At 54.6% G+C, this 27,991-nt stretch overlaps 2 protein-coding genes across 3 annotated transcripts in view; one reads left to right on the top strand and one right to left on the bottom strand.

The window, feature by feature from the left end:
• ABAT (4-aminobutyrate aminotransferase) overlaps positions 1–15,871 on the top strand; it is a 64,704-nt gene extending 48,833 nt beyond the window's left edge. For both annotated transcript variants that reach the window (XM_037507627.1, XM_054693855.1), the window contains 10 exons: positions 2,083–2,163; positions 2,756–2,848; positions 3,329–3,391; positions 5,664–5,727; positions 6,029–6,177; positions 8,629–8,766; positions 9,491–9,658; positions 11,833–11,979; positions 14,514–14,625; positions 15,651–15,871. In XM_037507627.1, the coding sequence (XP_037363524.1) occupies positions 2,083–2,163; positions 2,756–2,848; positions 3,329–3,391; positions 5,664–5,727; positions 6,029–6,177; positions 8,629–8,766; positions 9,491–9,658; positions 11,833–11,979; positions 14,514–14,625; positions 15,651–15,772 (1,137 nt within the window). In that variant the 3' untranslated portion in view covers positions 15,773–15,871. The remainder of the gene's footprint in view (positions 1–2,082; positions 2,164–2,755; positions 2,849–3,328; positions 3,392–5,663; positions 5,728–6,028; positions 6,178–8,628; positions 8,767–9,490; positions 9,659–11,832; positions 11,980–14,513; positions 14,626–15,650) is intronic.
• Positions 15,872–23,304: 7,433 nt separating this feature from the next.
• TMEM186 (transmembrane protein 186) lies at positions 23,305–27,952 on the bottom strand. The gene is made up of 2 exons (XM_037504577.2): positions 27,920–27,952; positions 23,305–26,740 (listed from the first exon to the last, which is right to left on the bottom strand). The coding sequence occupies exons 1-2, from the start codon at positions 27,920–27,922 to the stop codon at positions 26,078–26,080; spliced, it is 666 nt and encodes a 221-aa protein (XP_037360474.1). The 5' UTR covers positions 27,923–27,952; the 3' UTR covers positions 23,305–26,077.
• Positions 27,953–27,991: the final 39 nt, after the last annotated feature.

The following is a 27,991-nucleotide window of genomic DNA, read 5'->3' as shown; positions in this document are numbered from 1 at the left end:
TCCCAGATAGCTTCTGTTCTTAATGTCACGCTTTGTCGAACAAGAACACCACCCCCACATCTTCCCCGGGCGCAGATAGGCAGCCAAGCTGCCAGCCAGCCCGCCGGCCCCTCTGTGAGCCAGCTCCCCTGACGCCCAGTGGCAGTTTGCTTCCACCCTGATCTCATGATGCGTTCAATTACTTAGGAGCCCCATGAACACTGAGAACCAAGAGGCCCCCCCACCCCGCTTTCAGGTCAACCAAGGTCTCGGGGCTGTGCCAACTGAGCTCCCACCCAGCGTTAGTGGTTTGGGGCGGAGGCTGCCTGCGGTGCCTGGCTGAGGATGTAATCTGAATTTAGCACACCTGAATCTGAGTTGTGGTTCCGCCCCCTTCCTGTCTGTGTGACTTGGGGAAAGTTGCTTGACCTCTCTGGTCCTCCGGAGAGCTAACTCCCCCCACTGCTTATCCTGGTGGTCATACGCACAAAAATCGACAGAGTGAGCCCGTCTCACCTGCCCCAGCCACCAGAGGATGCCATCCAGGCCCTCCCAATGTGGCACAGGTGCTGCTGGGTTTACACTGCGTTGATCTGATTAAGTCCGAGATAGAGGTTCCCAAAGTCCCCGAGTCCCACCCCACCACCCCCCGCCAACCTTAGCACTTCGCGCTGGGTTTGCTCTGTTGACTTCCTTGCAGAGGGAGATACTTCTCAGCACCCACATCTTCCCAATTTGAAGGAAAAACAGATCAATGTAGAGGGTCAAGTAATTTTTCCAGCCTTGCCGTCCTCACACTCAGTTCCTCATCAGATGTCCCTGCTAAACCCTGGTTTATTTAGAACATCCAGAGCAGACCTTTCGTGCCTTTTCTTGCATGTTTTTCAAGATTACAGTGTCGTTTCCAACAGAGGCATGGGTAAGCATGATGTGGAATATTACTTGGTCCTGAAGAGGAAGGAAATCTTGCCACAGGCTAGAGCATGATGTTATGCTCAGTGAAAGAAGCAGACGCAAAAGGTCAAATGCTGTCCAACCCATGGATCTGAGATGCCAAGAGTCACGAATCTGTACCAGAAAGTAGAAGAGTAGATACTGGGGTTGGGGGTGGGGTCAGGGGGAGCTGCTCTTCAAAGGATGTTTGTTTCAATTCTGCAAGATGAAGCACTTCAGGTGTTGGTGGGGATGGCTGCACAACAGTGAGCATGGACTTGGCACAGAACTTAGAAATGGGCAGGGCCATAACCAAACATGCTGCATGTCTTACCACAATAACAAAATATCCAGGCCCAGAACAGTCCCTGTGCCAGCCCCTGGCAACTCGAGCTATTTTGTGTCCCTGTGGTTTTGCCTCTTCCAGGGTTTGGTATAAAGAGACCACATGGGGTGACCCTTCCGTCCTGGCTCCTCTCACCCACTGTGTGACTCTGCTGTCCTCCCACCAAAGTTACTTCATGCGTCTGGTGGACTGGCCCTTTTTGTTGCTGCGTAGTATTCCTGGCTGGGCACGGACCGCCGAGTGTGAACCCTTCCCTGCTGCAGGGACACTGAGTTGGGCAAATAAAAAGCAAAGCCAACATAAACATTCACATCTTTGTATGGATATATGCTTCCTATTTGGCGGCCCAGGGATATGTGTGGGGGGGGGGGTGTGTGTGTGTAACATAAGAGTCTGCCAAACTGCTCTCCAAAGTAGCTGTACAAATTTGCGTTTCCAGCAGCTGTGAATGAGAGTTCTCGTTCTGTGTCCTCAAAAGTACTTGTGACAGTCCACGTTGGGGGTTTGAGCCATGCTGATGTTTGAGCCGTAGATCCCCAGGAAGTTGCCCACAGAAGTATAAAGTGCCCCCTCCCCAGCTTCCCAGCGGCAGCGGCCCATGTCGTCACCTCGGCGCAGTATCACAAGCCCAAACCCACACTTGTTCAAAGACCCTGAACCACCTGAGTCGATTTCTGTAGCTGCCGCAGGAGGCTCTGTGTTCCCGGCACCCATGGAGCCCCCAGCTCCCCGGCCCCAGCCTCTGACACCCCCCGGGAAGCCTCCCTGGCAGGTGGGGCGCCAGGTCCAGCCCTGGGTGAGCCTGTCTCCTGGCCCCTTTGCAGTGCACGTTCATCAACCGGCCGGCCCTGGGCATCCTGCCTCCAGAGAACTTTGTGGAGAAACTGCGGAAATCCTTGCTCTCGGTGAGTCTGTGGCGTCTGCAGCCCTGGGGCCATGGCCCGCCGCCCACCTCCGGGGGCACCACTGTGCAAGGAAAGGGTTGCCGCCCCAACAGTCAATCTGTCTTGCCTTTGTGCTGTTGCTTTCACAAAGAGTGTCATTTTCCTTTTGAAGAAAAGAAGGAAGAGTGTTAAGGAAAAAGGAGTACTCAGGGGAGATGCATGGTGACCCCAGAGAGGAGCTTTGCATTCAGTTTCGTCCCTCAGCCTTCCTGCATTGTTATGAGGGTTCAGGGCATTCAGGCCCCCAATTTCCAGCTGTAAATGGGGGTGTCTCTGGGCGGTGGTTGCAGCAGGAGGGACTAGCTGGGTTATCTTTGCTCTTTTTTTCCTCCCTGCCCTCCAACCTCGGGCCCTCCCAGCCTCCCAGACTTGTCCTCCAGCCCCAAGTCCCCCCACCCAGCCCCCCTGCTGCTGGGGCATGCCTGCCACCCCCCTCCCCAACCTCCCCCTGCCTCCCTGCAGCCTCCCTGCCCCGCAGGACCCACAGCGCTGGCTCCACTCCTGCCAGGGGTGGCACCTCGCAGCTGAGCCAGGCTCTCTCCCCACCCCGCAGGTGGCTCCCAAGGGCATGTCCCAGCTCATCACCATGTCCTGCGGCTCCTGCTCCAACGAAAATGCCTTCAAGACCATCTTCATGTGGTACCGGGTGAGGTTCAGCACGTGAGCAGGAGCGCGTGCATGCACACACACAAACATGCACACGCTGCCCCCGGCACTCCTTGTCCCAGCCAATCAGGGTGGTGCACCGCAGTGAGTGTGGTCAGAACCCAGGAGGCCCCGCCTGGACCTGGGCTTAGCAACATTCAGTAGGAGGGGGTGCGGACAGTCGAGGCTTTGACGCCAAACCGGCTGATGTGATTATGCAGTTCTACCTGGCACCCCCTGGGCCCACTCAGCAGAGCTTGGTGTTCCTAATGGAACAGCAAGCACCTTGCATTCCGCTGCTGAGTTCACCGCCAGCACCGTTAGCAGCCTCGTGTTTCGTGCACAAACGCAGTGACCGACACCTAAGACCCGCTCCAGAGAAGGCCCTTCCTCATCATCCCGCCGGATATGGGCCTACGTGCAAGGCGGAAGTCTGTCCGCCCCAGAGCATCTGACATGTTGTTCTGTTCTCTTTTGTCAGAATAAGGAAAGGGGACAAACGGGTTTCTCAAAAGAGGAGCTGGAGACGTGCATGGTTAACCAGGTACGTGCAGCCGGGCCCTGGTCCTGGGGGGCTGCCCCCGCCCCTCGGGCTGCACTGGTGGACAGCCCCTGCCCTCATAGGAGGGTCTTAGTCTGTCTCAGATGTCGCGACAAAATGCCGTAGACTGGGGTTCTTGAATGACAGAAATGTGTGTTCTCATAGTGCCGGAGGCTGGAAGGCCAAGATCAAGGTGCTGGCTGCTTGGTTCCGTGAGGAGGACTCTTCCTGGTGTGCTGGTGGCTGCCTGGTCACTGTGTCATTACCTGTCAAAGGGAGGGGCGAGAGAGGGAGAGGAGCCTGTGGGCAGGAGAAGAGAGCGCCCTCTGGTGTCTCTCATGAGGGCACTAATCCCGTCATGAAGGCCCCACCCTCAGGACCTCATCTCACCCTCACCACCCCCTAAAGGCCCCACCTCCAAATGCCATCACATGGGACTTAGGGCCTCAGCATGTAAACTGGAGGTGGGGGGACACCAACATTCAGTCCATAGCAAGGGGTCCCCAAGCAGCCTCACTCCAGAGTCCTCCCCTTGGCATCAAGGCCACGTGCCCTGTGCCTGACCAGCACTTACCACCTTCCCAGGACAGCTGCCTGGATCTGACAGGTCTCAGAACACCTTCACGTAGACTCGAGAATAATCCAAAACGCCAGCAAGCGTGAATGTGCAGGGGCGTGCACCCGCGGGCGTGTATGGGAACGATAACCAGAAAAGGTTGGAAGTCACTGTATATCCAGTAATGGGGAAAGAGGACTTCAATGTCGGGGTTCCAGGTGGAAACCTGGCAGTTCACAGAGGCCACTGTTGGGGGACAGCAGTGCCAGGGCTCCAGAGAAAACCAGTGGGAAGATGCCAGGCGCCCAGCTGGCTCTCACCAGGATGGGCCTCCTCTGTCCATCGCATTCCCACTCAGACCCAAGTGTCTGTGGCTTTAAAAAAGTAAGTCAAGGACCACTGAGCTCAGGTCCCCGCTGTGAACAGCCTGGAGAGTGACGAAGGCTTCCTCCCGGCATGCAGACATGGGAGCGACACTTTAGTGTGAACAGCGGGATGGGATTTGTATGGACACCATGCGCTCAGCCGTGTAAACAAACACACAGGAAATCACGAGAAAAATGCTGTGACACGTTTACAGTGGGTTGCTTCTGGGTGGTGAGATTGGTCTTTTTTTTTTTTAATATATCTTCTATATATTAGAAGATGCCCCCCCACCCCTCCTCACTAGCAAAGGGTCCGTCCACCCCTTTTGCCCTCGACATCCGAACCCACATACTCTTGAGGGTTTTCCTTTTCCTTGTGACCATGGATTTCCTGCACGGGCCTGTTTTCGTCTCCTCGCGGCTTCCTGGACACGCTGCCCCATCAGCGTTCACAGGCCTCCCTCCGCGTGTTCACGCTGCCTCCAGACGTGTGCGAGGCTGCGTTACGTCTGTGAGCCAGGGTTTCTGGGGTATGGGGGAGGAGGAAGTGGGGCTCTGCCCTGGAGTCTCAGGGACCTGGTGACCAGCCAGTCTGAGAAAATGCTGCACTGACCTCCCAGCGAGTTGGGGTGGCTTCTGGGGGGTCCCCAGCTGTCTGCCTGAGGCTGCTGGACACGGGTCTGGAAGCCAAGCTGCTGTGCCCTCACCTGAGACCCGGAGGGGGTTGGGAGTCCCTGTAACCATCCTGAACCCCAGGGGCGGCTGCCATGGGGAGAGGGAAAGGTGGGGTCCTCCCCATGCCTCCCTCCGGTTCTTACCAGCAGACACCTTCCAACGGCCTGGGGCTTTGTACCCAGCTCAGCCTCTAGCCCCGGGAGGCAGGGATGCACCGAGCTGGGAGGTGCGGAAGCCGGAAGAGTCTGGAGCAGGCCGATTGGGGGGTGGCAAGGGTGAAGGGGCAAGGGGCTGGGAGAGCCTGTCACAGCCAGACGGGAACTCCAGAGCCCCAGCAGCCCGTCACGGAGCAAGGCAGGTGGCGGGTCCCAGGGGCTGTGGCCTGGCCAACCCTTGGCCTCCCACACCTTGCAGAAAAGTGGCCCAAGTGATGGAGCATGTGGGAAGCCAGAAGTGCAGATATTCGTGTGAAATCTGATTTAAATTTGGCGAGACATTAAAATTCTTTGTGTCCATGTGGGCAAAGCCAAACGTCGCAGGCTGATGGTTGCCCTCCAGGCAGCATTTGCAACCCCTGCCTGTGCGGGCTCCAGCTGCTCTGGCGGGCTTTCGTGCCCCTCGAGTTCGTCCGGGCACAGTCCCCATGACCCTGACTGACTGACCACTGTCTTGGTTCCAGGCCCCCGGCTGCCCCGACTACAGCATCCTCTCCTTCATGGGCGCCTTCCACGGGAGGACCATGGGTAAGGGCTCCGGGCCGGGCGTGGCTGCCTTGGACCTCACACTGCCTCTGTCCACCTCTTGGCTGCAAATTGACCCCACTTTGCAGAGGTGAAAATTGAGGCTGAGTTAGGGAAGGAACTTCCCCAGGCTGATCACGGTGGGGCTGGGATTTGCACCCTTATCTCCGTCCCGTCCAAGCCCACGCTTCACTCGTGAGGAGTCAGCCTGGGCATTTGAAGTCTTGGGCTGAAGTGCCAGCCACCCCCTTTGAAAGACTTCCCCCTTCCCCAGCCAACACCACCCTTCTTTTCTGCTGGGCAGGTTGCTTAGCGACCACGCACTCCAAAGCCATCCACAAGATCGACATCCCCTCCTTCGACTGGCCCATCGCCCCGTTCCCGCGGCTCAAGTACCCCCTGGAAGAGTTTGTGAAGGAGAACCAGCAAGAGGAGGCCCGCTGTCTAGAAGAGGTAACGCCGGCCATTCCGGGCCCTCTCGGCCCCCACTGCACCCCAGACTCAGCCCAGGAGGAGAGTCTGTCTGGGCCGTGTGGGGCTCCCTGGGAGGGATGGAGAGGCCCCGAGTCCCAAATGCCCCAGGAATGAGACCCCAGCATCCCTCCCCCCATCTCGGTCAGGGGACCATTCCAGTTTCTGTAGAGCAGCAGGGGAGGGAGTAGAGCGATTGTCACTGTAGCGGCAGGAGGGCCCAGAGCAGGATCTCTATGACCCGCGTAAAGGAGAGTCCTGGAACCCTGGGGGGGGGGGGGTTCAGGCTTTTATTGAGCTTTTACCAGGTACACAGCAGGTTGGGGTGCCACGGGGTGTGCCCAGCCCCTGGCGAGTCTCCACTCTTTCTGGGCTCTCTGGCGTTCTCCTGGTCTCTGCTTCTCCGCCAGTTCTGCTCTCTTCTCTCTGGGCCCCGGTGACTCCGCCCTTGTAAACCCCACCTCTGCCCATGTGTGCCCACCTATACATGCCCACACCTACTCCAGGTGTCCGCCATCAGGCATGCGTGCAGGGCCGCAAGGATCCACCATCGACGCTAATGGCGGGAGGGCAGAAAAGCCTGATAATCACTTACCCTACAGTCACTGACTCTAAAATAAGAGGGTTTGCCGTACGAACATGGGGCGCATATAGAGAAACAGTCCCATTGTTCCCTCTAGTGCACTGTGGTGCCTCGGTCTCCAGAATCCCAGGGTTTCTTTGGGGTTGCCCTGGAGCCAGGGAGAGGGTGAGGGTATGCAGCTCCAATTCCACCACAACAGCCCCCTTTGCTCTGTCCCGTAGGGTGGGGTCCCTTGGAAGACACTGGAAGGATTTTACTGCTGGGGGTAGAGGGACTCACTCTTCAGGTTGGGGTTTGAGCCCAGTCAGGCTGGTCTGAGGCCATTTGCCTCTTAGGCCCATCATTGTTTCCAGCCACGTAACATTTCACACCTGCCAGGTGCTCTTCACACCTGCCAGGTGCTCGGCAGAGTGCTGGGTGCTTCATGGTAATGAGAGGCGGGAGAATGGAGTCTGGCACGGTGCGCCCCGGGGGTGGAGGGCGTCGGTCTTCTTGGTCCTCCCATTCTAGCAAAGTCAAAAGAAATGGGTGAAAGGGATTTTCATAACATTGTATTGAATCCAACAGATCTAAAATAGTTTCACTTCAACAGGTAATTAATACTTAAATGCTATTGATGTTTTTCTTTTTTGTTGCTTTCTTCATCTTCATCACCTTTGCTGTATGTTTCATTTTTTATCAAAACATCCTTTCAGTCCTTTTAAGTAAATCTAAAAATGATGAGTGGGACGCTTTTTATGCACCTAACTCAGGATTCTTTATTTTATTTAGAGATTTTATTTTTGCATAGAAGAGCTGGGGTGCAAGCCAGAGGTGTGGGGGTGAGAGGATTCACGAGAGACAGCGTGGGGAGCAGAACAGGCGCATCTACTGAAATCCACTGCTGAGGGGAGCAGCGGGGAGACAGGCGAGCTCTGCTGCGCCATGTGGGTCCATCTCCCTGGCTGGGGATTGAACTTAGGCCGCAGTGGTAATAGTGCTGAGACTTAACCCCTAGGCCACCAGGGAGGCCCCCAGAATTCTTTATTTTATTTTTTGATTGAAATTTTTGTTTGAGGTAACATTGATTCACACCATTTTTCATATTTTGAAGTCCAGGCGCCCCCCCTTCCAGGTGTTACCATAGCTCACCCACCCCTGAGCACCCACAGTCCTGCACCATGGTCCATGGTACTCCCTCCCCAGCCTGTTCTTGTCCCTCCCTCTGCCCCATCCCCTCTGGATGCCACAGCCCTAGGGTCAGCTTTAGGGGACTAGTTTAAAAGTTTGTCTTAAGCCCCGTGCTATACCCAGTGAGGCTTGTGGCCTTATCCCCGGAGAGACAGGGACATAGGAAACCAGCCTTACATGGATCAGAAAAGATCAGGGGGCCTCCCCGGTGGCACAGCGGTTGAGCGCTGGGTTGCGAAGCTGCCCGCAGCCTCTGGGGCGCTGGTTCGATCCCCGGCTGCTCCCCGGCCACCGGAGGAGGGTCCCGCATGGCGCGCAGACCTCTCCTGCCGCCTGCTCTGCTCCCTGCCCTGGCTCTGGTGAATTCTCTCACCCTCCCGCACTTCTGACTTTAACCAGTGCATGTATAAACAAAACAAACAAACAAATAAATAAATAAAATGCCTCTATTAAAAAAAAGAAGAAAAGAAAAGATCAGGGCCCCCCTGGTGGCAAGGGGTTAAGCACAGCACTGTGAGGCTGTCCGCAGCCTCTGCACGCGAGTTCAATCCCCGGCTGGCCAGGGAGCTACCCACAAGGCGCGGTGCATTAAATCAGTGCATTTTAGGGCATGTCATTGTACTTCAATGAAGCACTTGGGCGCCCCAACGAGCCACAGCCCCCTCCCCTTGGCAATCCAGGTGGAGGATCTGATCGTGAAATATAGGAAAAAGAAGAAGACAGTGGCTGGCATTGTGGTGGAGCCCATCCAGTCAGAGGGCGGCGACAACCACGCGTCAGACGACTTCTTCCGGAAGCTGAGAGACATCTCCAGGAAGGTCAGTGCCTGGGCGGGGCCGCGGGACCATTTCCTGTTGCTTTCCTAAGCCCAGGGCCACTTAGCAAAGCTTACTTTGCAAACTTTCAGATGCTCAGAGGCTGCCTGTCTCAGGTGGAGGAAGGTGATGATGCCCCTAAAATCTTACTGCGCAATCAGCCATCTTGTTCAGCACTAGCCCAATCAGGAGATTCCTGGGGCCCTCAGCTGCCCCCCTTTTCTTTCTAGACACCCCCCTCTTCTTTCAACCCAGTGCAGTCCACACTGGACAGATGCAAAAACAGATAGACTCTGTGTTTATATCACGCATTTATTGCCAGGCGTCAGCTCTGTGTACCTGGCTCAGCCAGCCGGTAAGTTCACAGACGGGCTTGAGTTGATTTAAACACAAATGCTAAGAAACAGCGGTCCTTGGAGCAGCGGAGCTGCAGGGCCCGGGAACGACCCTGTCCAAGCCTGCACGCGAGCAGGCAGGTTTCCTTCTGAGGAATCAGCTTGCTCTGGACCCAGGCAGAGTGAGTCTTTGTGTGCTTTGGGTCGCGGAGTGTTTGCAGTTGTGTCCAGCGCATTCAGGCCAGCCCCGGAAAGACGAGCCCACTCGGTTGAGCTCTGCGCAGCCGGAGATGCCAGCCTGGGCTCAAGGTTCACAAAGCAAAGAGGGTTGGGCGGCCCGGGGTCTGCAGCTGGCCGGCGGTGGGTGTTTACCCTTCCCTCCCCTCCACCAGCACGGCTGTGCCTTTTTGGTCGACGAGGTCCAGACCGGAGGGGGCTGCACCGGCAAGTTTTGGGCCCACGAGCACTGGGGCCTGGATGACCCGGCCGACGTGATGACCTTCAGCAAGAAGATGATGACCGGAGGCTTCTACCACAAGGAGGAGCTCAGGCCCAACGCTGTGCGTGAGAACCCACCTGCTGTCCCTCCCCTGTAGGGAACCACTTGACACTTGACATGTCACAGAGATTTCCCAAGGCCCAGTTCCTAGCCTCTTAGTGTACGGCCAGCGGTTACGCTCATCCAGCTCTCTCTGCAGGCCTGGCTTTGCAGCAGCCTGCCCTGATTTCTCTCTGTGTCCACAGGCGGTAATATTGTTAACAGCTCTGCTGCAAACTGAGCATTTGCTCTGCGCCTGGCCTGCCCTAAGCACTCTAGGTATGGTCATTCCTTAAAACCATCTACCCAAGTAGGTGTTATTTTCATCTCCCATTCTACCTTTCAGGCACAGAAAGGTTTAGTAAGTTGTTCAAGAGCACACAGCCTGCCGCGGACCAGCACAGCAGTAGACAATGAGGCCGTCTCAGGGTTGAGAGACTGCGCAGGGTGGTCAGGGATTCGGCGAATAAATGACAAACAGACACACTTCAAGAGAGTGAAAATCTGAGTGTCATTTTCTTTGAGTTGGTGACCAGTATATATATGTTTTCTAAGAGCATAGGAATGGCGAACATCAGTGAAGAAATCAGCTTGCTTATAGGTTTAGCTTATCATTGACAGGGCAGTGATTTACATCTGGACCCAGGCGCATTCCTAAGTAGTTAGGCTATTCATTTTTCTTTTTGTTTTATGTGATTACTTTTTTGTTTTAACTACTCACTACCACTAAATTACTATTAATTAGCACGGGTGAGTTTTACTTTTCACAATGTAATATTTTTATCATTAAGATTAATGCTAACAAGGCTAAGCATACAACAGAGAAATTATTAAGCTAACAGTTCTATTAATACACAGTGTTTAGTAACGTTTCATTTGAATTAGCCTAGTTATTAGATTTCGTATGTTCTTTTTTAATCAGCAACCAATGACCTTTTTAGACAGAGAAAGAGAAAAGATTTTAGAAAGAGAAAAGATTTTAGAGAGACAGTTGTATTAGAATAAAGTTTGTGGGCCTTGAGAAGGCAAGATAAGGTTCCCTGCGGTCAGCATTCCTGTAGTGGCTCCTGGGGGTCGTTATCTTTCAACAGGCTTCCGTCTTATCTATGTCTTCAGGGAGTTTTGCTGCTCTCCCCTGCTTCAGGAGTTTTGCTGCTCTCCCCCTGCGCCCTGGTTCCTTGCCCAGCCGGACCTAGGGACCTTGGCGAAAGCCATTAGCCCTAAAGGTCACTGCAGGGGGAGGTGCAGCACAGCCTGTTATATAACAAAGCCAGGATTCAAACCCAGAGCCCATGTTTTTAACTACTATACTGCACTGCCATGTGGACATATGGAATCTTTCTCTCTCAGACAAAGTCATCGGGGACCCAGCGGCCTTCTTTCCTCCCTTCCTATATGTAGTTTGCACCCTCGAGGTTGCCTCATGGTCCAAAATGGCTGCTGGGGCTCTCGCCATCACATCTCAATTCTAGACATTAGAATTGTCTCCTCGTCTTTAGCAGTCATGCAGAAATCTCACAACACTTCTCTGTCTAACACTTTGACTAAGATTTGGTTGCCTGGCTACTCCTAACTGTGAGAGGCCAGGAAATGTGTTTTAGCTAGCTGTGCTCACACAGTGAAAATTCATGGAGGAATAAATTCGGTGGTATTTGAGGGTCACCTGCCATCAGTCCACCACCTATAAACCGTGTCTACTCTGGACAAATCACTTAACCTCTCAGAACCTTGACTTTCCCCCTCTATAAAATGAGGATTATAATAGTTAAGGACCCAGTCTCTTGGTTTGGGGATTGCATGGACACCATTGCGTGGACACCTTGGTCTCCCTAATAGTAGTATAGCAAGTCTTCAAAAAATGTTTCAATCAATGTGGTTTTATATTTTATCCGTAAAATATAAAAGAGAAAAGAACAATCCTGGGAAACGTTGAAAGAAATAACATTATTCAAGATTTCATACAATGAGTCACTTAAAGTCAGTTTCCAAGAACCCCTCCATGACGGAAAGCAAAGGCTTACTGTAGCTCTGGGGTTGCTGCAATGGGAGAAATTCAGTGAGGTGACATGTTTTATCCTCTTGAACCTCGGGAGTCCACAGGGTCAGTTCCTCTTCTCTCACACGGGGAACGTGTTTCTGAGAGAAGTAGGCCTCTTTGGGGTGTGAGCCCTTCCAACACCCTGTGTCTCATTCTAGCCTTACCGGATCTTCAACACTTGGCTGGGGGACCCATCCAAGAACCTGCTGCTAGCTGAAGTCATCAACGTCATCAAGCAGGAGGACCTCCTGAACAACGCAGCCCATGCCGGGAAGGCCCTGCTCACCGGGCTGCTGGACCTCCAGGTACCTCCCCCCATCTCTCCCCCACTCCCCTAGACCTCTGTCCATTGCTCCCCAGGGCTCCCAGGATATGTCTAAGGTTTTCAGCTTGTTGATGGTGTATGGTGATGATGGTGATGGTGGTGGTGATGATGGTGGTGGTGATGGTGATGGTGGTGGTGATGATGGTGATGGTGGTGATGATGGTAGTGACAATGATGGTGATGACAATGGTGATAGTGGTGGTGATGATGATGATGGTAATGGTGATGTGGTGGTGATGATGGTGATGGTGATGGTGGTGATGGTGGTGATGATGGTGATGGTGATGTGGTGTTGATGATGGTGGTGATGATGGTGATGATGGTGGTATTGATGGTGATGATGGTGGTAGCGATGGTGGTGTTGGTGATGGTGATGATGGTGGCAGTGATGAAGGGAGGCAGGATGCTTCCATTTATTAATAGCCTGCCCTGTGGCAAGTCCTATGATGGGCTTTGGATGCAGGCACACTATCACGCCTATTTTCCAGAGGGGGAAACTGAGGTGTGGAAGTGTTGAAAAATGTCCAAGCTCATGTGGCTTCCACATGGCACCCCTGGGTTTGCCCCTGATTCTGGTGGACCTCCAAGCCCATGACCTATTTACTTCTCTGCCATGCTCAAGGGCATAATACTAAAACTACCATTAATTGACAATTTGCTGTATGTCAAGCATTGTGTTAAATGCCTTATCTAATTTAATCCTCAAGATTAGTACCCTAGGGGGGGAAAAAAAAAAAACAAGATCCCCCAGTTAAATTTAAAATTCATAAATGCGAGGCAGGGATGAGGCATGGTGTGGGGTAAGAGGCAAAGAACTTGACTCTAGACACAGGACAGAGGCAGGGGCTCCAGAGACACCCCACTCCCCTACACACATGAGGTACAGAGCCCAGATTTAGCAAATTACAATACAGGATTCCCCATTAAATTTGAACAAAAGCAGTTAATTTTTTAACATATAACCCATGTGACTTCTGGAATATATTTATGCTAAAAATATCCTAAATTGTTTATCTGAAATTCAGGCTTAACTAGCCCTCCTGAACTCAGAACAATTTGAAATTGGAAATATGTGATTATCTCCATTTTATGAATGAAAAATGGAGACCTGGGGAGGAAGGTACTTTGCTCCTCAGGCTGCTGCCAGGTTCTGGACCCAGGTAGACTGAAGGGGTCAAGTGTGGCCGTAGAGACAGCTAAGCCCCTCCTACTCGTCGACTCTTTCTTCTCTTGGGCTGGAACTGCACTGAAACAGAGGTCTAAGCCCTAGTGTGTGGTGGGGGAGCACAAGGACCCCAGGGACACCCAGGTCGCAGAGCAGGCCCCATCAGTCAGCAAAGCGAGACAGAGAGGCAGCAGTGGAGAGAATTCCTGGCCTGGCTCCTCACCTAGGAGATCAAAATGGGTTCTTCTTCACTGGTGGAAGGAGTGAGGGTTCAAAGCATTCCAGAAAGCACCCAGCTCATCACCAGAATGTGACTTCCTCTCCTATTTCCACCATGGGGCTGGAATGAACTAACCCTGCCCCGCACCCCAAATCACATGGGGTTACCCACGCCCTCGTGTGCTGTCCTTCACATGGACAACAGGAGGGGAGCCTCTGCTGAGTGGCCGTTGGCTCCCCAGGCTGCTTTAACCTATGACCACAGGCTGGGATGCTTAAAACAACAAGAAGTTTCTGTCCTGGACCCAGAAATCCTAAATCAAGACATGAGCATGACTGGCTCTGCCTGGAGGGGAACGCAGACCCCTCAGGCCACTCTGCTCGCCACTTCTGCTGTGTCCAGGCTTGCCTCATGGCTCCCGCTGGCCTCCCTTGTCAAAGGGCCTCGCCTGCTCTGTGCGCGAGTCTCTGTGTCCAGATTTCCTCTGAGGACACCAGCTGTTGGATTCAGGGACCGTCTTTTTTTTTTGCTGCAAAAAGCTTTATTGTTTTCATTTGGTCCACAACTTGGAAGAGCTCCAGGGAGAGGCTTAGGCAGAAGCCCTTAACACCAAGGGTGCCATTTGGGCTCAGGGCCCATCTTAACCTGTTTCCATCTGCAAGGCCCTTTCCAAACAAGGTCACATCATCTGTGGTGGACAGATATTTGGGGGACGGGCACCACCTAACCCACCGCAACTCCCAATCTTAGAGCCCTTCTGGAAGAATCACCACTCTTCTAGAAGAGAGGCTAACCAACAAAATGGCTGCTTCTATTGAGCACCTGCCACATGCCAGGCCTGGGACTTAGGACCTGATATAGGAACTCGTCTCACTGAGTTCTCCCCCCAGCCCACTGGGTTAGTAGCATTTACATCCCTCCATTTACAGAAGAGGAAACTGAGGCACAGGCCATCTAAGTGACCTGCACAAGTTGCACCAAGGAAAAGAAGCAGAGCTGGGGTTTGAACCCAGGATCCAGAGCCAGTTCTTAACCCCACAGTGGAGTCCGTGCAGGGCCCAGAGGCAGGACTCTGTGGGACATCTGAGGATCCACCACCACTGATGCCACCCTGGTCTCCCCATTGCAGGCCCGGTACCCCCAGTTCATCAGCAGAGTGAGAGGACGAGGCACCTTCTGCTCCTTCGACACTCCAGATGAATCCATCCGGAATAAACTCATTTTAATAGCCAGAAACAAAGGTAAGGCAGCCGGCATGAGGAGCAAGGCTTCCTGGTGTCCACCTTACCCGGTGGGGGGGGAGGGGGGCAGGTGGCTTAGAGGAAGAGAAAGTTGCCAGCAAGGTTTCCAAGGACATCATTTATTCATTCAACAAACATTCATCTAGAAAGAGTTGCTCTGACCCTGGAGAGAAGCTGCTGATGAGCAGACCTCCAGGGCACACCCCTCTGGAGACTGGCCTTCTAGCTGGCAGCATCCGAGACAGCTTTGCACAATCAACTAATTAGCTGTGGGAAGTGTCCGCTCCAGGAAATCAGGAAAGGCTTCCTTGAGGGAGTAGCCTTTTACCTTAAGTCCTGATGGATAGCCAGGGGTGAACAGGTGGGGAAGGTGAGGCAGAACATGCGGGCAGAGGGAAGGGCGTGGGGGATGACGTGAGGCAGGGAGAGCTGGGGGATGGGGAAGGACGAGGGCCAGACAAGCTGGAGGGGTGACACGGGAGCCCCTTCACTTTGTCCCGAGAGTCAGATTGGAAATTCTGACGGTTTGCAAAGCGCCGCCGCGAGCCATGGCGGGGTTTTGCTGAGGACAGCAGAGTGAGAGCTGAGCAGCTCCCATGGGTCCCCCCGCCCAGGGTGGGCACAACTGAAATGAGGACAGTGAGTCCCAGTGTCTCACCACCTGGACAGGGCGCGCCGTGGCCCAGGGCGAAGTCACCCTTTCAGGCCAGCCTGTCCGTCCCTCTGGAGTGGCCGTCGGCCCCCGCCCCACCACCCCCTGCTGGGGCCTGGCCTCCGCTCCTGTGACTGACTTGGGGGCGCGTGCCTTTCCCGCCACCCCTGAGTGCCAGGACGGCAGGGCCGTCCCCTCCGAACTCCCCCATCGCCAGACCTGGGGCAGGGCAACAGCCCGGCGTCGCTGCGGGAAGGAGGAGCGAGGCAGAGGGGAGGGGTGAGCTGGGGGGCGGCCACGCGGGGCGGGCGGGTGCGCGTGGGAAGCCCCGCCGCGGAGCCCGCGCTCCTCACCCTCCTGCCCTCTCTTGCAGGCGTGGTCTTGGGGGGCTGCGGCGACAAATCCATCCGTTTCCGTCCCACCCTGGTCTTCAGGGACCACCACGCACACCTGTTCCTCAACATTTTCAGCGACATCCTGGCCGACTTCAAGTAACGAAGCCATTTCCACGCCACCTGGGAAAGCCCTGATCTCAACTGTTGTCCAATCGATTAGTTTGCCTAATTCATGTTTTCACTCAAAGTGTCAGAGGTGGACGCCTAAGCTGAAGGTTATCTGTGGGGAGGGGATGTCTGGTGGCTGGGGGAGGGGCAGGGGAGGGCCGCTGTTGCTTCCCCCCCTGCAGAGCCAATGGTGCGCATTGGTTTGAGCCCAGAATTCTGCTTGGACCCTGGACAGAGTATTAGGAGGGGCCCTGAGGGTCCTGCCCGCCCTTGACCCCGACACTGTCTTTGGCAGCCAGACAGGGGGTGACACCTGCTCAGGGCCCCGTGGCCCTCTGGAGCGCACGTCTGCCATCAAGGATGCTGGCCCCTCACCCTGTCTCACACTCTCCCCTGACCCCCGGGGTGCTGCCCAGCCCTCAGGCACAGTTCAGGGCAGGATGTAACAGATCTCGGGAAGGCAGGGCAGTGGGGACATTGGGATGGAGCCCAGGACAGTGAGGGGTCTTCTGGCCTCCTTCAGACCAGGACCGCCCCCTCCGTGCATCCAGGGCCCCTCCAAACTGTGATTCTGCCCTTGACGTGGCTTTGCCCTTGAGGCTCTCTGGCGGGCACCGTGAGAGTTCCTACTCGCCATCCTCCATTCCCCGAGCTCCCCCAGGCCCAATGTTCAATGTCAACCTAGACTCTGTGCGAGGAAACCGCAGCCTGAATATCCACGGGTCCCACTGGAGCCCAAGGGTCTGACGCACCAGCCCGTGGCCAGTGGCCTGGGAGGGCGCGTCAGCCCAGGGCCTGGGGCACAGGGCTGCTTCGACCTGACCCCCCGGCACTGGGCTTGTGAGGCCTGACCTTGGGCCCCAGGCCCCGAAGTCTCTTGGTCTAGCTTTTGCTCATCCAACTCTGTGCCACCTCTGAGCAGCCCCCGCCCCCAGCTCTGCTGCTCCATCAAGGCATCCATTGCCCATTTAGATTTCTTGAGAAAAACACATGAATTGAAGGCACCAGAGCCACCGCCTGTTGGTTCAAGGTGGTTCCCGACCCTGCCGTTCCAAATTAGCGACTTTCCTGACACGAGTGAGTGTGGCGGTCACAGCCAGGTGATACTTAAATGCACAGCAGCTCAGAGGTCACGGCTGAAGTGGGTTCACCTCCCAACAGTGTGTCAGGCCAGCCCCCAGCAGCAGAGTGTGGTCTGCTGTGTAGACGGCCAAAGTCTGGCATGTGTTCCCTGCCCTAACGGAAGCCACTTCACCCCCTGGTGCCTGGTGAGCGTGTCGGGAGAAGGGCAGGATATCAGAGTTCTCGAGTCAGCACTTTGCTCTTTTAATAACTAATCATCCAAAGATCTTCAAGGGTTTGTTTTCTTCCCAGCTTCCGCTCTTCAGCAGACGTGCTCATTGACCTATTTTTGTTGGGGAACGGCAGGCGCTGGTGTGTAGAGCAGGCGCGGGCCAGCCGTGAGTCCAGACCTCGGTGTCCCGCTCACCAGTGCTGAGCCGTGGCTTTTAGGCAGAGTTCTGCTTTGGGGGGGGGGGGGCTGGGGTGCTGCCTCCCCCTCTCCGCAAGGCTTCCCTCCTGTGTATGTCCATTTATTTATGCAATCCCTCATTCCTGGAACTGCCTCCCATGCCTGCTCAGGCCCAGGCCCAGGGCTAAGCGTAGGAATACAATGGCGAAACAAAACCTAGTCTCTGCCCTCAAGGAAGGACCCTTGTACTGTCGGTCTGTTACACCAGCAGCTAACCCAGAGTGGGAAGCGAGTGACAGGTGTGTGCAAGAGCACCAGGAAGGCAGAGCCGGTGCCCCCAGGCCCCTAAGGCTCAGCGGAGGTTTCAAGGAGAAAGGGACCTTTGAGCAGGGTTTGGCAGGACAAGCAAGAGTTCACCGGGCAGACAAGGCAAGGAAGGGTGTTGCAGAAAGGGAACAGAATATGCAGACACATCAGTTCATAGTCTCATACCTTTCACTGGGGATCCAGATTCCACAGGCAATATCCCAAGATTCAAGGCCTTATTTAGCAAACAAGCAAAATGCAAACCAAACCATAATTCCTGTATTGGCGTGGCGTGCTTTCTTTTGGGAGCACTCTGGCACCAGGTGCAAACGTTCAGGAAGATTCTTGGCATCCAGAGGGTTTTGAAACCAGGGCACCACCAGAAACTTGGCTCTCCTCAGTGGAAGGAGGGGCTCCAACATTTTGCTCTCCCTCCCCCCATGGAGCATCAACAGAGAAATGAAATCATTCCACCCAAAGGGTCATTTCCAGACTATCCATTCCTGAGCAAGGGAAGCTACTCCTCGTAAAAATCCTCAAGCCATTTATCAACAAGTTCTTGTTGACCGGGGGAGGGAGTTCCTGAGACGTCCTCTTTGGGGGTAGGTGGGTAGAAACTGGAAGAATTTCAAGGAGAAGGATTTCTCGGCAGAGCTCAAGGCTGTAGAGACTTGGAGGAGGTGGGGCAAAGGCTGCCCTCTGGGGGAACAGGGAGAAGTGCTTCTGCGCCGGGGCTGGACGTGAGGCCATTCCCCACTCGTGCCATGGAGCTCTGAGTGTCTCCAGCGAGTCTCGTCCCTTTCACAGAGAGCCAGGTCCAGTCATAGCGAGTCTTAGCACATCCTCACTTTTATTATAAATGGATGTTTTTTTATAATTTTTACTGACACTCAGTAACCATGCAAAATTGTGCCCATTAATCTATTTCTCTCTCTCTACCATCTCTCTGTATCAGCTCATGGCGGAAAACCATAGCTAGGGAACATCGCCGACTCACGCATCCCAAGTGATCTTGTTTACAGTATTCTGTGGACAGTGCCAATAAACGATAAAGAAATTCACGTGTCACGATGTAACTGACAACCATATGCACAATTCCATGGATTCCACGTTTCCTGTGTTAATCAGTATTCTTAAATTAAAAGAAAATATTTATAATGGAAACATCAGAATGAATGTAGCCTTTGTGGGCTTGGATGTGATTTTGTTAAGGAATTATTTGACGAGCAGCTATTGTAGACCTCTTAGGGGTGTGTTGGGGGGATATTCTACCTGCATACATCTGCCTTGGGAAGTACTGTGAGGCCATACAGCTCTCCGGAGTTCAGGGACATACCTGGTGATGGGTAGACAGGGCGTCCTTACCTCCAGCTCATCTCCACGGGGGCAAAGGTCCCAGCCTACCTGAGGACCAGGATATAGGAATCCCGGGATGCCAGAGATGCACAGAGGACAGGCCCAAGTAAGGGTGGTGTTCAGGCCCCTGACTTTCACCTTCAAGGTTGACTGAGCCCTCAGGTGACTCAGGAGGGAGGGAAGGCCTCTCAGCTCCAGGGAGCAGCTAACTGCAGATGGAAGGGCAGGGCAGGCCGGGCATTTCTAGGAAACCAGTGGGGAATCGATTTTGTCAACATGGCCCGGTGGCCTGACCAGGGTGGAGAGGAGAAAGAAAAACACAGAATGCAAACACAGAGCAGTAGCTTTTCACACTGGGTGCACTTAGAGCCTCTCTAAAGTGCTTTAAAAAAAAAAAAAAAGAAGAAGAATCCTGGGGCCCCTGGTGGCCTAGAGGTTAGGTTTCAAGCTATCACCACTGTGGCCTGAATTAGATCCCCAGCCAGGGAGCTACCCACATGGCGCAACAGACCTCTCTTGTCTCCCTGCTGCTCCCCTCCGCAGTGTGTTTCCGTAGATCCATCTGTTCTGCTCCCCACTCTGTCTCTGGTCAGTCCTCTCACCCTCCACACCTTGGGCCTACACACCAGTTCTATGCAAAAAAATAAAAAATAAATCTTAAAAAAAAAAATTTAAATCCTGAAGCTTGGGCCCCTCCCAAACCAACTAAACTAGGTTCTCTCCATTGCTGGGGGGTGAGTTGATTGGGCTCAACCAGGAGACAGAAGGCGGGGAAGGCATGGAAGGGTTGCCTCGCGAGCACCTGGGGGGATGGCTCTTCTGTCCCTCTGGTGTCCCAACCTGGAACCGGGGCCCCTGGGCTCTGGCTGGTTTTTCCCCCAGATGACTTGGGGCCCTCCTGGCCTTGATTTTGCTCGTCTGTCAGCTGCATGGTTGGAGCACGTGATTTCCTAGGTCCTTCTGGCTCAGACATCCAACAAGCCTATGAAGTAAGAACTGACTCACACGGCAAACGTTACATCACACTTTTTTCTTTTTTTAAGATTTATTTATTTTTATACAAGAACTGAGGTACAGGCCAGAGACAGAGCGGGGAGCAGAACAGGCAGACAGACCGAAATACACTGCTGAGGGGAGCAGCGGGTGGGACAGGAGAGGTCTGCTGCGCCATGTGGGTGGCTCCCTGGCCGGCCGGGAATCGAACCTGCTCTGCAGAGGCTGCGGACAGCTTCACAGCACTGCACCCAACCCGCTGTGCCACCGGGGAGGCCCCATCACACTTTTATTTTAATAACTACATATAAATAGTGACAATGATCACTTGTTGAGCACCTACTCCATGCCGGCATGTTCTGCTGGTGCTTTATAATTTCCACAACATGCTCACGAGCTATGTATTTGCATGCCTCTTTTTAAGATGAGGAAACGGAAGCTCAGAGAGGTTAGAGGAACCTGTCACATCACACAGCTGGGAAGCCGTGATACACACAGCTGAGCAAAGGATGAAATCTTCCCGCGTGGGATTGATCGAGGATGGGGCTGTCCACTACCAGGCCTTCACCTCAAAGTGGACTTGAACTGGTCAGCAAAGCACTCTAAGGCAGGGGGTGGGAGACACCAGCACCTCAAGATCAAATATTGGGCCTCCCCGGTGGCGCAGCGGTTGAGCGCTGGGTTGTGAAGCTGCCCGCAGCCTCGGCAGCACCGGTTCGATCCCCGGCTGCTCCCCGGCCACCAGAGGAGGGTCCCACATGGCGCGCAGACCTCTCCTGCCGCCCGCTGCTCCCCTCAGCAGTGTACTTCGGTCCTTCTGCCTGCACTGCTCCCCGCTCTGGCTCTGGTGAATTCTCTCACCCTCCTGCACTTCTGACTGTACCCAGTGCTTGTATAAATAAAAATTTTAAAAATTAAAAAAAAAAAAAGATCAAATATTGTCACAAACAGCCACTGTTTCTAGTTTCTGTCTCCCCACTCCAAGGGATGGGGCACAGGCAGTGGAATGACCCAACTCTGCTGCTTTCTAACCGCGTGACCTTGAGCACGTCACTTCACCTCTCTGAGCCTTGTCTGCAGAATGAAGTTGATCACAGAAGCTGGCTGTGCCTTGCGAGTGCTCGCTGCTTCCCAGGTGGACCTGCGCTGCTCCAGGTAGTGAGTGTGTCCTCCCACACCCTGGGGATGCGCTTTTATATCAAAGCTTCACAAGGGACCCAGGCACCGTGACAGCGTGCATAAGGGGTGCAAGGTCACAGCTACAAAGCGGCAGGGTCGGGACTGAAGCAGCAAGATGTCTTGAGGCCTGCTGCTTCCCTGGGCTTCTCCAGCCCAAATGCTGGCCGTGAGGGTTCAATAAAGTCGCACAGTAATGGTCTGGCATAGGATGGCGGCTTCATCTCCGCGAGAGCTCGGCGGCTCCTCTATTGTTCTAAACAGTGAGGTATTTCTGCCCGGCTCGTAAAGGTTAAATCTATTCCCGGCCCAGCTGAGGGCCCGAGTCCGTTTCCACGGCTGATCAGTGCAGCGGCTGCCCCGGCGCCCAAGCAGCACAAGTGTGGCCAGATGGCATGGGCACAGCCGATAACCCTCCTCGAGCACGGTTTATAGCTGGATGCCGCAGGATCAAAACAAGGTCATAAAAGTTGGACTCCACCTGGGGTGCAAAGGGACCCTGTTGCTTTCCATTTGGGGCTCACAGATCCTGAAGTCATAAAGTGGCAGTAAAGGGCGAGCTCCCAGCCTGCTGGCGTGCACAACTACCCCAGGCTGCCTGCGCGAGCGGTTAAGCCCGCCGGCTCCGTGTGGGGTGTGCATCAACAGGGTTACTGAATGGTGGGCTGGGGGCGGGGCCGCTGCTAGTGACAAGGTGTCACTGTGGCAACCAGAGCAGGGGAGGAACACAGCTCCCCCAGTCTGCGCCTGGAGGACCAGTCCGCATCAGCCCAGGCTGCTGGCACCGAAGGACAGGGACAGGGCGGCTTCACCAGAAACAGCCAGTTATTTCTCGCGCTTCTGGAGACGGGAGTCCACAGTCGGGTTCTCGGGGAGGGCCTGGTCAAGGCTGGGTCTTCACACGTTTGACCTTGGCGTGGGTGCTCAGCCTCAGCCCTGCCCCGCAAGGTGGCTAACGCCATCATAGGGACCTCACGACCTCACCTGACCCTCGTCACTTTCCAAAGGGCCCCCCTCCAAACACTACCACATGGGGGCGCATGGTTTCTTTCTAGTTTATTTTTTTTTTTAGAACCCAGCAGGTATTCAAAAAGGTCTCCTCTGTACCACCTGGATCTCCACTTCTCCCAGGTGCTTGTTATCCTGCCTCTGTCCTCACATCTTATGTCCTAAGGGCTGCTTGGCTTCCAATCCTTCCCTGTAGAGAGTCCAGTTTTTTTTTGTTTCCTTGCATAGAAGAACTGGGGTGTAGGCCAGAGGTGCATCGGGTGAGAGGATTCACCAGAGACAGAGTGGGGAGCAGAGCAAGCGAATCTATTGAAACACGCTGCTGAGGGGAGCAGCGGGTGAGACTGGAGAGGTCTGCTGCGCCATGTGGGTAGCTCCCTGGCCGAAGATTGAACTCAGGCTGCTTTGCCACAGGATGGCCATCGTGGTGGTAGTGCTGAGACTTAACCCCTAAGCCACCAAGGAGGCCCTATTTTATTTTTAATTTAAAAAATAATCACCACCATCCTGACGCTAAAGACCACTTCCACTTTCTGGGAAGTGGCTTCACCTTTTACTGCAGTTTTTGGGAAAAGCAAATCCCACATGATTATTCTCAAAACTCAGAGCGCCTTGTAATTACTTGGGAAGCATAAACATACAGAGGCCCCAGGCCTCCCGGTGGCGCAGGGGTTAAAGTCTCAGCACTGTCAAGCTATCGCCAGCCGTTGCAGCATGAGTTCGAGCCCCGGCCAGGGAGCTGACCCACATGGCGCAGCAGACCTCTCCTGTCTCCCCACTGCTCCCCTCAGCAGTGTATTTCAGTAGATCCACCTGTTCTGCTCCCCACTCTATCTCTGGTGAGTCCTCACACATACCCTGTACCTCTGACCTACGCCCCAGTTCTAAATAAAAATAAATCTTAAAAAAAAAAAAATGGGGCCTCCCCGGTGGCACAGTGGTTGAGCACTGGGTTGCGAAGCTGCCCACGGCCTCTGCAGCGCCGGTTTGATCCCCGGCTGCTCCCCGGCCACCGGAGGAGGGTCCCACATGGCGCGCAGACCTCTCCTGCCGCCCGCTGCTCCCCTCAGCAGTGTACTGTGGTCCTTCTGCCTGCTCTGCTCCCCGCTCTGGCTCTGGTGAATTCTCTCACCCTCCCACGCTTCTGACTGTACCCAGTGCTTGTATAAATAAATAAATAAATCTTAAAAAAAAAAAAAAATGGAGGCCCCGCTTCTCCCAGAAACTACAGGGGTTGAGCGCAGGTGAATTTGTCATCGCTGTGGATGTGGACTTGGGGGGCGGGGACAGCTTCTAAGGCCTGCACTACTGAGTTTGTAGAAGCCCTAGCCCGGCTCCCACTGTCACTTGGAGAGCTGGCTTGGTCCCGGGACTGCAGGGAGGGAAGTGATGCGCTTGGTCTGTGTGCCCCCTGCTGGTACCGCGTGGGCTGACCACCGTGGAAGTGGAGGCCAAGGCTGGCAAGAATCCCAGCTCTCACCTCCCAGGCCCTGGTTTGTGATTATCAGACCAGGCTACGCTAGCAATGTCTGGTCAATGGACCTCTAGTGACTCCACACATTCACAGCCAGCCTGGAGAACATATTCTTTAGGCAAAAAATTAGCCCCGGAACTCTCCCAGGCTGCCAGCCTTTCAGAATTAGCTTCAAATTTACCAAAAAGACCGATTTGGGGACCCACCCCAGGCCAACTACATCAGAATCCCAGAGACCAGATTTGCTCAGGTAATTGCTTTCCACTAGCCCAACACCAGCAGCTATTTGAGTTAATTTGGGGTTGCAATGAGGTCAAGGTCAAATGATTAATACCTTTTGAGATACCTCATAGGCACAGACCGTCTCTTTGGGGACGTCGCAGTCACTGAAGGAAGGGATAAGCAGGCGAGGGGCCAACAGCTGTATGTAACTGCTGTATGATTGACTCAAGCAATTAAAACTTCATCTTCTCCAGCTTAAATAACAACGCCCGTTAGGCAGAGGAAGAAACGAGTGGACTGCAATGCAGGTGTCTAGGGAGAAGAGCGTCCAGGCCGGGCGACCTGCCAGTGCAAAGGCCCTGGGGCTGAAGCGTCCCCTGACTGGAGCGACAGCAAGAGGAGCACAGCTGAGTGAGCAGAGTTACGGGCTAGAGAAGAAAGCTGGGGCAGAGATGCAGGGACTTGGGCTGTTACAGCAGAGACAGGTGTAGGGTAAAAAAAAAGTATCAGGCTTTCCTGCCGTCCCGCCATTAGGATGGATGATGAAACCCTGCAGTCCTGAATGCGTGCCTGATGGCGGGCACCTGGAGTGGGGTGTGGGCATGCGTAAGTGGGTGCACCTGGGCTGAGACTGGGCTTATAAGGGCGACGTCACGGGGAAGCCAGCAGAACGAACGGAAAGAGCAGAGCAGCAGCGACCACCACAGGACGCCGGAGAGCCCAGAGTGAAGACTTGCCTGCCAGCCTCCTGTCCCCCCCCAGCACCCCTGCCTGCCGTGTGCCTGGTAAATCCCAATAAAAGCCTGAAAAGCCACCAAGGGCTTCAGGACGCTCTCCTCCCTTACCCCGTCTGCTCGGGTCATAGAAAACCTGCCCTGTGCCCTTTCGCCGCTACAACAGGATTCTGGGTTTTAGCAGCTCACTGGCTGCGGCGAGGAGACCGCAGTGGGGGAGGGTGGAAGCAGCAGAGTGTGGCTTGGATGGGAACGGGGAGGTGGAGCGGGTGAGGAGTGGTCGGGCAGGTCAGGTTTTTTTTAAAGTAAATTCACCCTAAAACCTTAAGTCGGTGGACCACCACTTAACCTGGAGGAAGCAGTGGGACTGACCTCCAGGACGCCCTGGGCCCACAGCCAGGCCTGGGCCACACCCTAAGGTCCACTGCACGCTAGGAGAGCCCGCGCCATCCCTCGACCTAGGAAAACCACAGCCATGCCCAGACTGGCCACAGGTGCCCGTCCCCAAACACCCCACACTCCCCAGACCACCCTCTCCCGTGGCAGGAACTAACAGGCAGTGGGAACTACACAAAGGAAACAAATCCATAAGCCTGTTATTTCATTTGCATCTTTAAATATGTATACACAGAAGCCGTTTCCTCTTGTTCTTACACTCTCCACATCTTCACTGTTCTGTCCTCCCTCTGATCCGCAAAGGCTTCCCACAGTGAGCAGATCAGGTTCAGGAACCAACCCTCAGCAAAGCGGGGGGAGCCACTGCTTCGTGGCTACAGAGTTTGTTTGGGGTGATGAAAAATTCTGGATATTCAAGTATAAGTGACTATACTTTACTTAACATTGCTGAACTGTACACTAAAGGATAAGTTAACTTTATGCATGTTTTACTACAATTAAAGATTGGAAAAGCAACATGACCTTCAGTTATTGGCTTCTGAGTCGCAGAATCATAAAGATCACATCTGCCTTCCTCTTCACTCCATTACACACTGCATAACAAATATATAGTACTAGTAACACTTGTGGCACCGCCCCCTCCCTGGCCAGGTGACCCTAGTCCCTCCTTTGTAGGTTCCACTCAGGTGGGGGGGGGGGGAACACCGCCAGGGGCTCAGGAGCGCCCCACTGCCGGCCTGGAGGCGTTCACCTGGAGGCAGGATTTCCTGTTTCCCAGATGTGAAGACCCAGGTTGCGAGAGACTCACTAGTCTGCCCAGCCAGGGAGGTGAGAAGGATCCGAACCGTCTCTGACTCCCCACTGTGTGCTCCCCCTGCCATCCCATCTCCCGGCCTTGCAACACTGTACTATTGAGCCTGACACAGCTTCCTCCAAGAGCTAGCCCTGAATGCAATCTTCCGGTCACCACCTGACCAAATGTCATACACAGTGCAGAGAATTTGCACGAAGGATCTCTTCTCAAAGCTGTTAGTATCTGCCTCATGAATCTCCTCATCCCAAAAGACATGTTCCCAGGGGCCCTGGCCAAGTGTGCCGACCCCAATCTTCAGCCTCCCCCAAGCCCTCCATCTTCCTGTCGGAGAGCCAGGAGCCCCAGGGCTACCGGGAGGCCTGGCGCCCAGCTGGTCCCTTGCGAGTGTCCAGCATCCCAAACACCTCAGTGAAACGCTCTCTGTCCAGGATGCGTCCGTAGCGAAGGGTGAGGTAGAAGGTCTGCTTCCCACTGTACTGCTGGATACGCATGAACAGCTCCTGGGGCCGGTCCTTGGTTTCCGTGAAGGGGATCACATCGGCCACAGGGCAGTAGGTGTCCTGCCGCCAGCCCCAGAAGGTCAGGTGGGCTACACGCAGCACTGTGCCTGCCTCATTGACGTACAGGAATCCCACCAGCCTCCGGAAGAAATAGCTCATCCAGCACAGCATGGTCAGGGCAAAGCCTGCTACTCCACCTGCAAGGCACAGGTTGTCGAGTGTCATGAGGCCCTGGGAGTACCAGTACCAGCCAGGAGGCAGGGCTACCACTGTCAGGGCCGTCTGTGCCACCTTCAGCTGGGACAAGACCCCAAAGGCTCTGATGGCATCGAACCGGTAGACCATCTGGAACTTCTCTGCCTCAGGGCCTGGCGGTTTCTCCTTTGAGGTGGATGACCCGCTCCCCAGCAACCTCCTAGGATTCGGTGCATTGCAGCACCACAGTCCGCAGAGAGGCCTTGCCCACGCAGCTGGCCCTGGCCACCGTGCCACAGTTTGTAGGAGGACAGCCTGGAAAGGAGACAGGAAACCATTTCTCTCATGGAACTCAACCATGCTTATCACAACATGAGCATCTGCAAAACATCTTACACAGAGACTCCCGACAATCCTGTGCGGTGGCCACCAGCAGACACTGCAAGAAAGTGAAAACCAGGTGCTTCAGCTCATGTGAGCTTCAAGAAAGCCGTGTGAGATGGGTACCACTCCCTCCACTGTAGTAAGGTAAATAAGGAAAGGTCAAATTTGTTTTGCATATTCTACTATATAAACTAAGGAAACTAAACCCAGAGAAGAAAAGAAATTTAGCCAAAGACACACAGCCGGTGAGTGGGGCCGTCCGACTCTCAAGCTGATCCTCTCCACTGCAGGCAGTTCAAGGAGGTACAAGGAAGGAAGTGCAGCCTTCGCCCATGCAACAAATACCTGGGGAGACTCAACTGTATCCGTAACAAATGTCTGAACATGTACCCAAATAGAAACTAGGCCATGGATCTCTTCTGGGGACAAATGCGTGAGATACTTATCATACTAATTCTGCAACTATGTCAACTTCTTGAAGCATATCTTGGGTGCTGACGGGAACTACTGTTTTTGTAGCCTAGTCTGGGGGGGGGGGGGAACGGCAAAGCCGAGCGAGGCTCCCACGCAGCACAAGGGTTTTCATTGGGTGCACAGTTCTGCACCTCAAGTCCTAGAATGAATGATGCTTTGGAGGCGGATGTGCGCGCCGACCCGGCTCCTCCAGCCGAGTGTGGCTCCTGCAGTCACTAGGTGGGGACTCGGGGCAGACCTTGGGAGCATGGTTTCAAAGCCCTCAAAATGTAACAGGGTGGTCCCCAGGAAAGGGGGAGGTTCCAGGAACCCCTTTCCTGGGGACCACCCTGTTACAATAGGTCCCCGAACGTGGTTCCTGTAACAGGGTGGTCCCCGAACGTGGTTCCTGTAACAGGGTGGTCCCCAGGAAAGGGGGCGGTTCCCTTACAACAGGTCCCCGAATGTGAGCGCTCGGGCTGTTAGCGCGGCGGGCACACGCGACCTGAACGCAAAGAAGCGGGGACATGGCGGGTCGCTGGGGGCCCCGTCCGCGGACTCTCCGAGTCTGACCCCCAGGCACCTGCCGGCCCACCCCGGCCCTGACCCGGAGCCTCGAGGCGCGCCCCCTCCCTGTGTTCCCAGCACTCTTCTTACCATGACCCCGCTGGAGGCTGCCGGAAGTGACGCCCACCGGCCTCCCGGAACCTTCAAGAGCGCATGCTCAGT

Source organism: Talpa occidentalis, unplaced genomic scaffold (genome assembly GCF_014898055.3).
Source record: "Talpa occidentalis isolate TD23 unplaced genomic scaffold, MPIMG_talOcc4v2.1 talOcc4.12, whole genome shotgun sequence".
Lineage (NCBI taxonomy): Eukaryota > Metazoa > Chordata > Mammalia > Eulipotyphla > Talpidae > Talpa > Talpa occidentalis.
The sequence above is the reverse complement of the archived record's forward strand: the minus strand, read 5'-3'. Positions and strand labels throughout refer to the sequence as shown.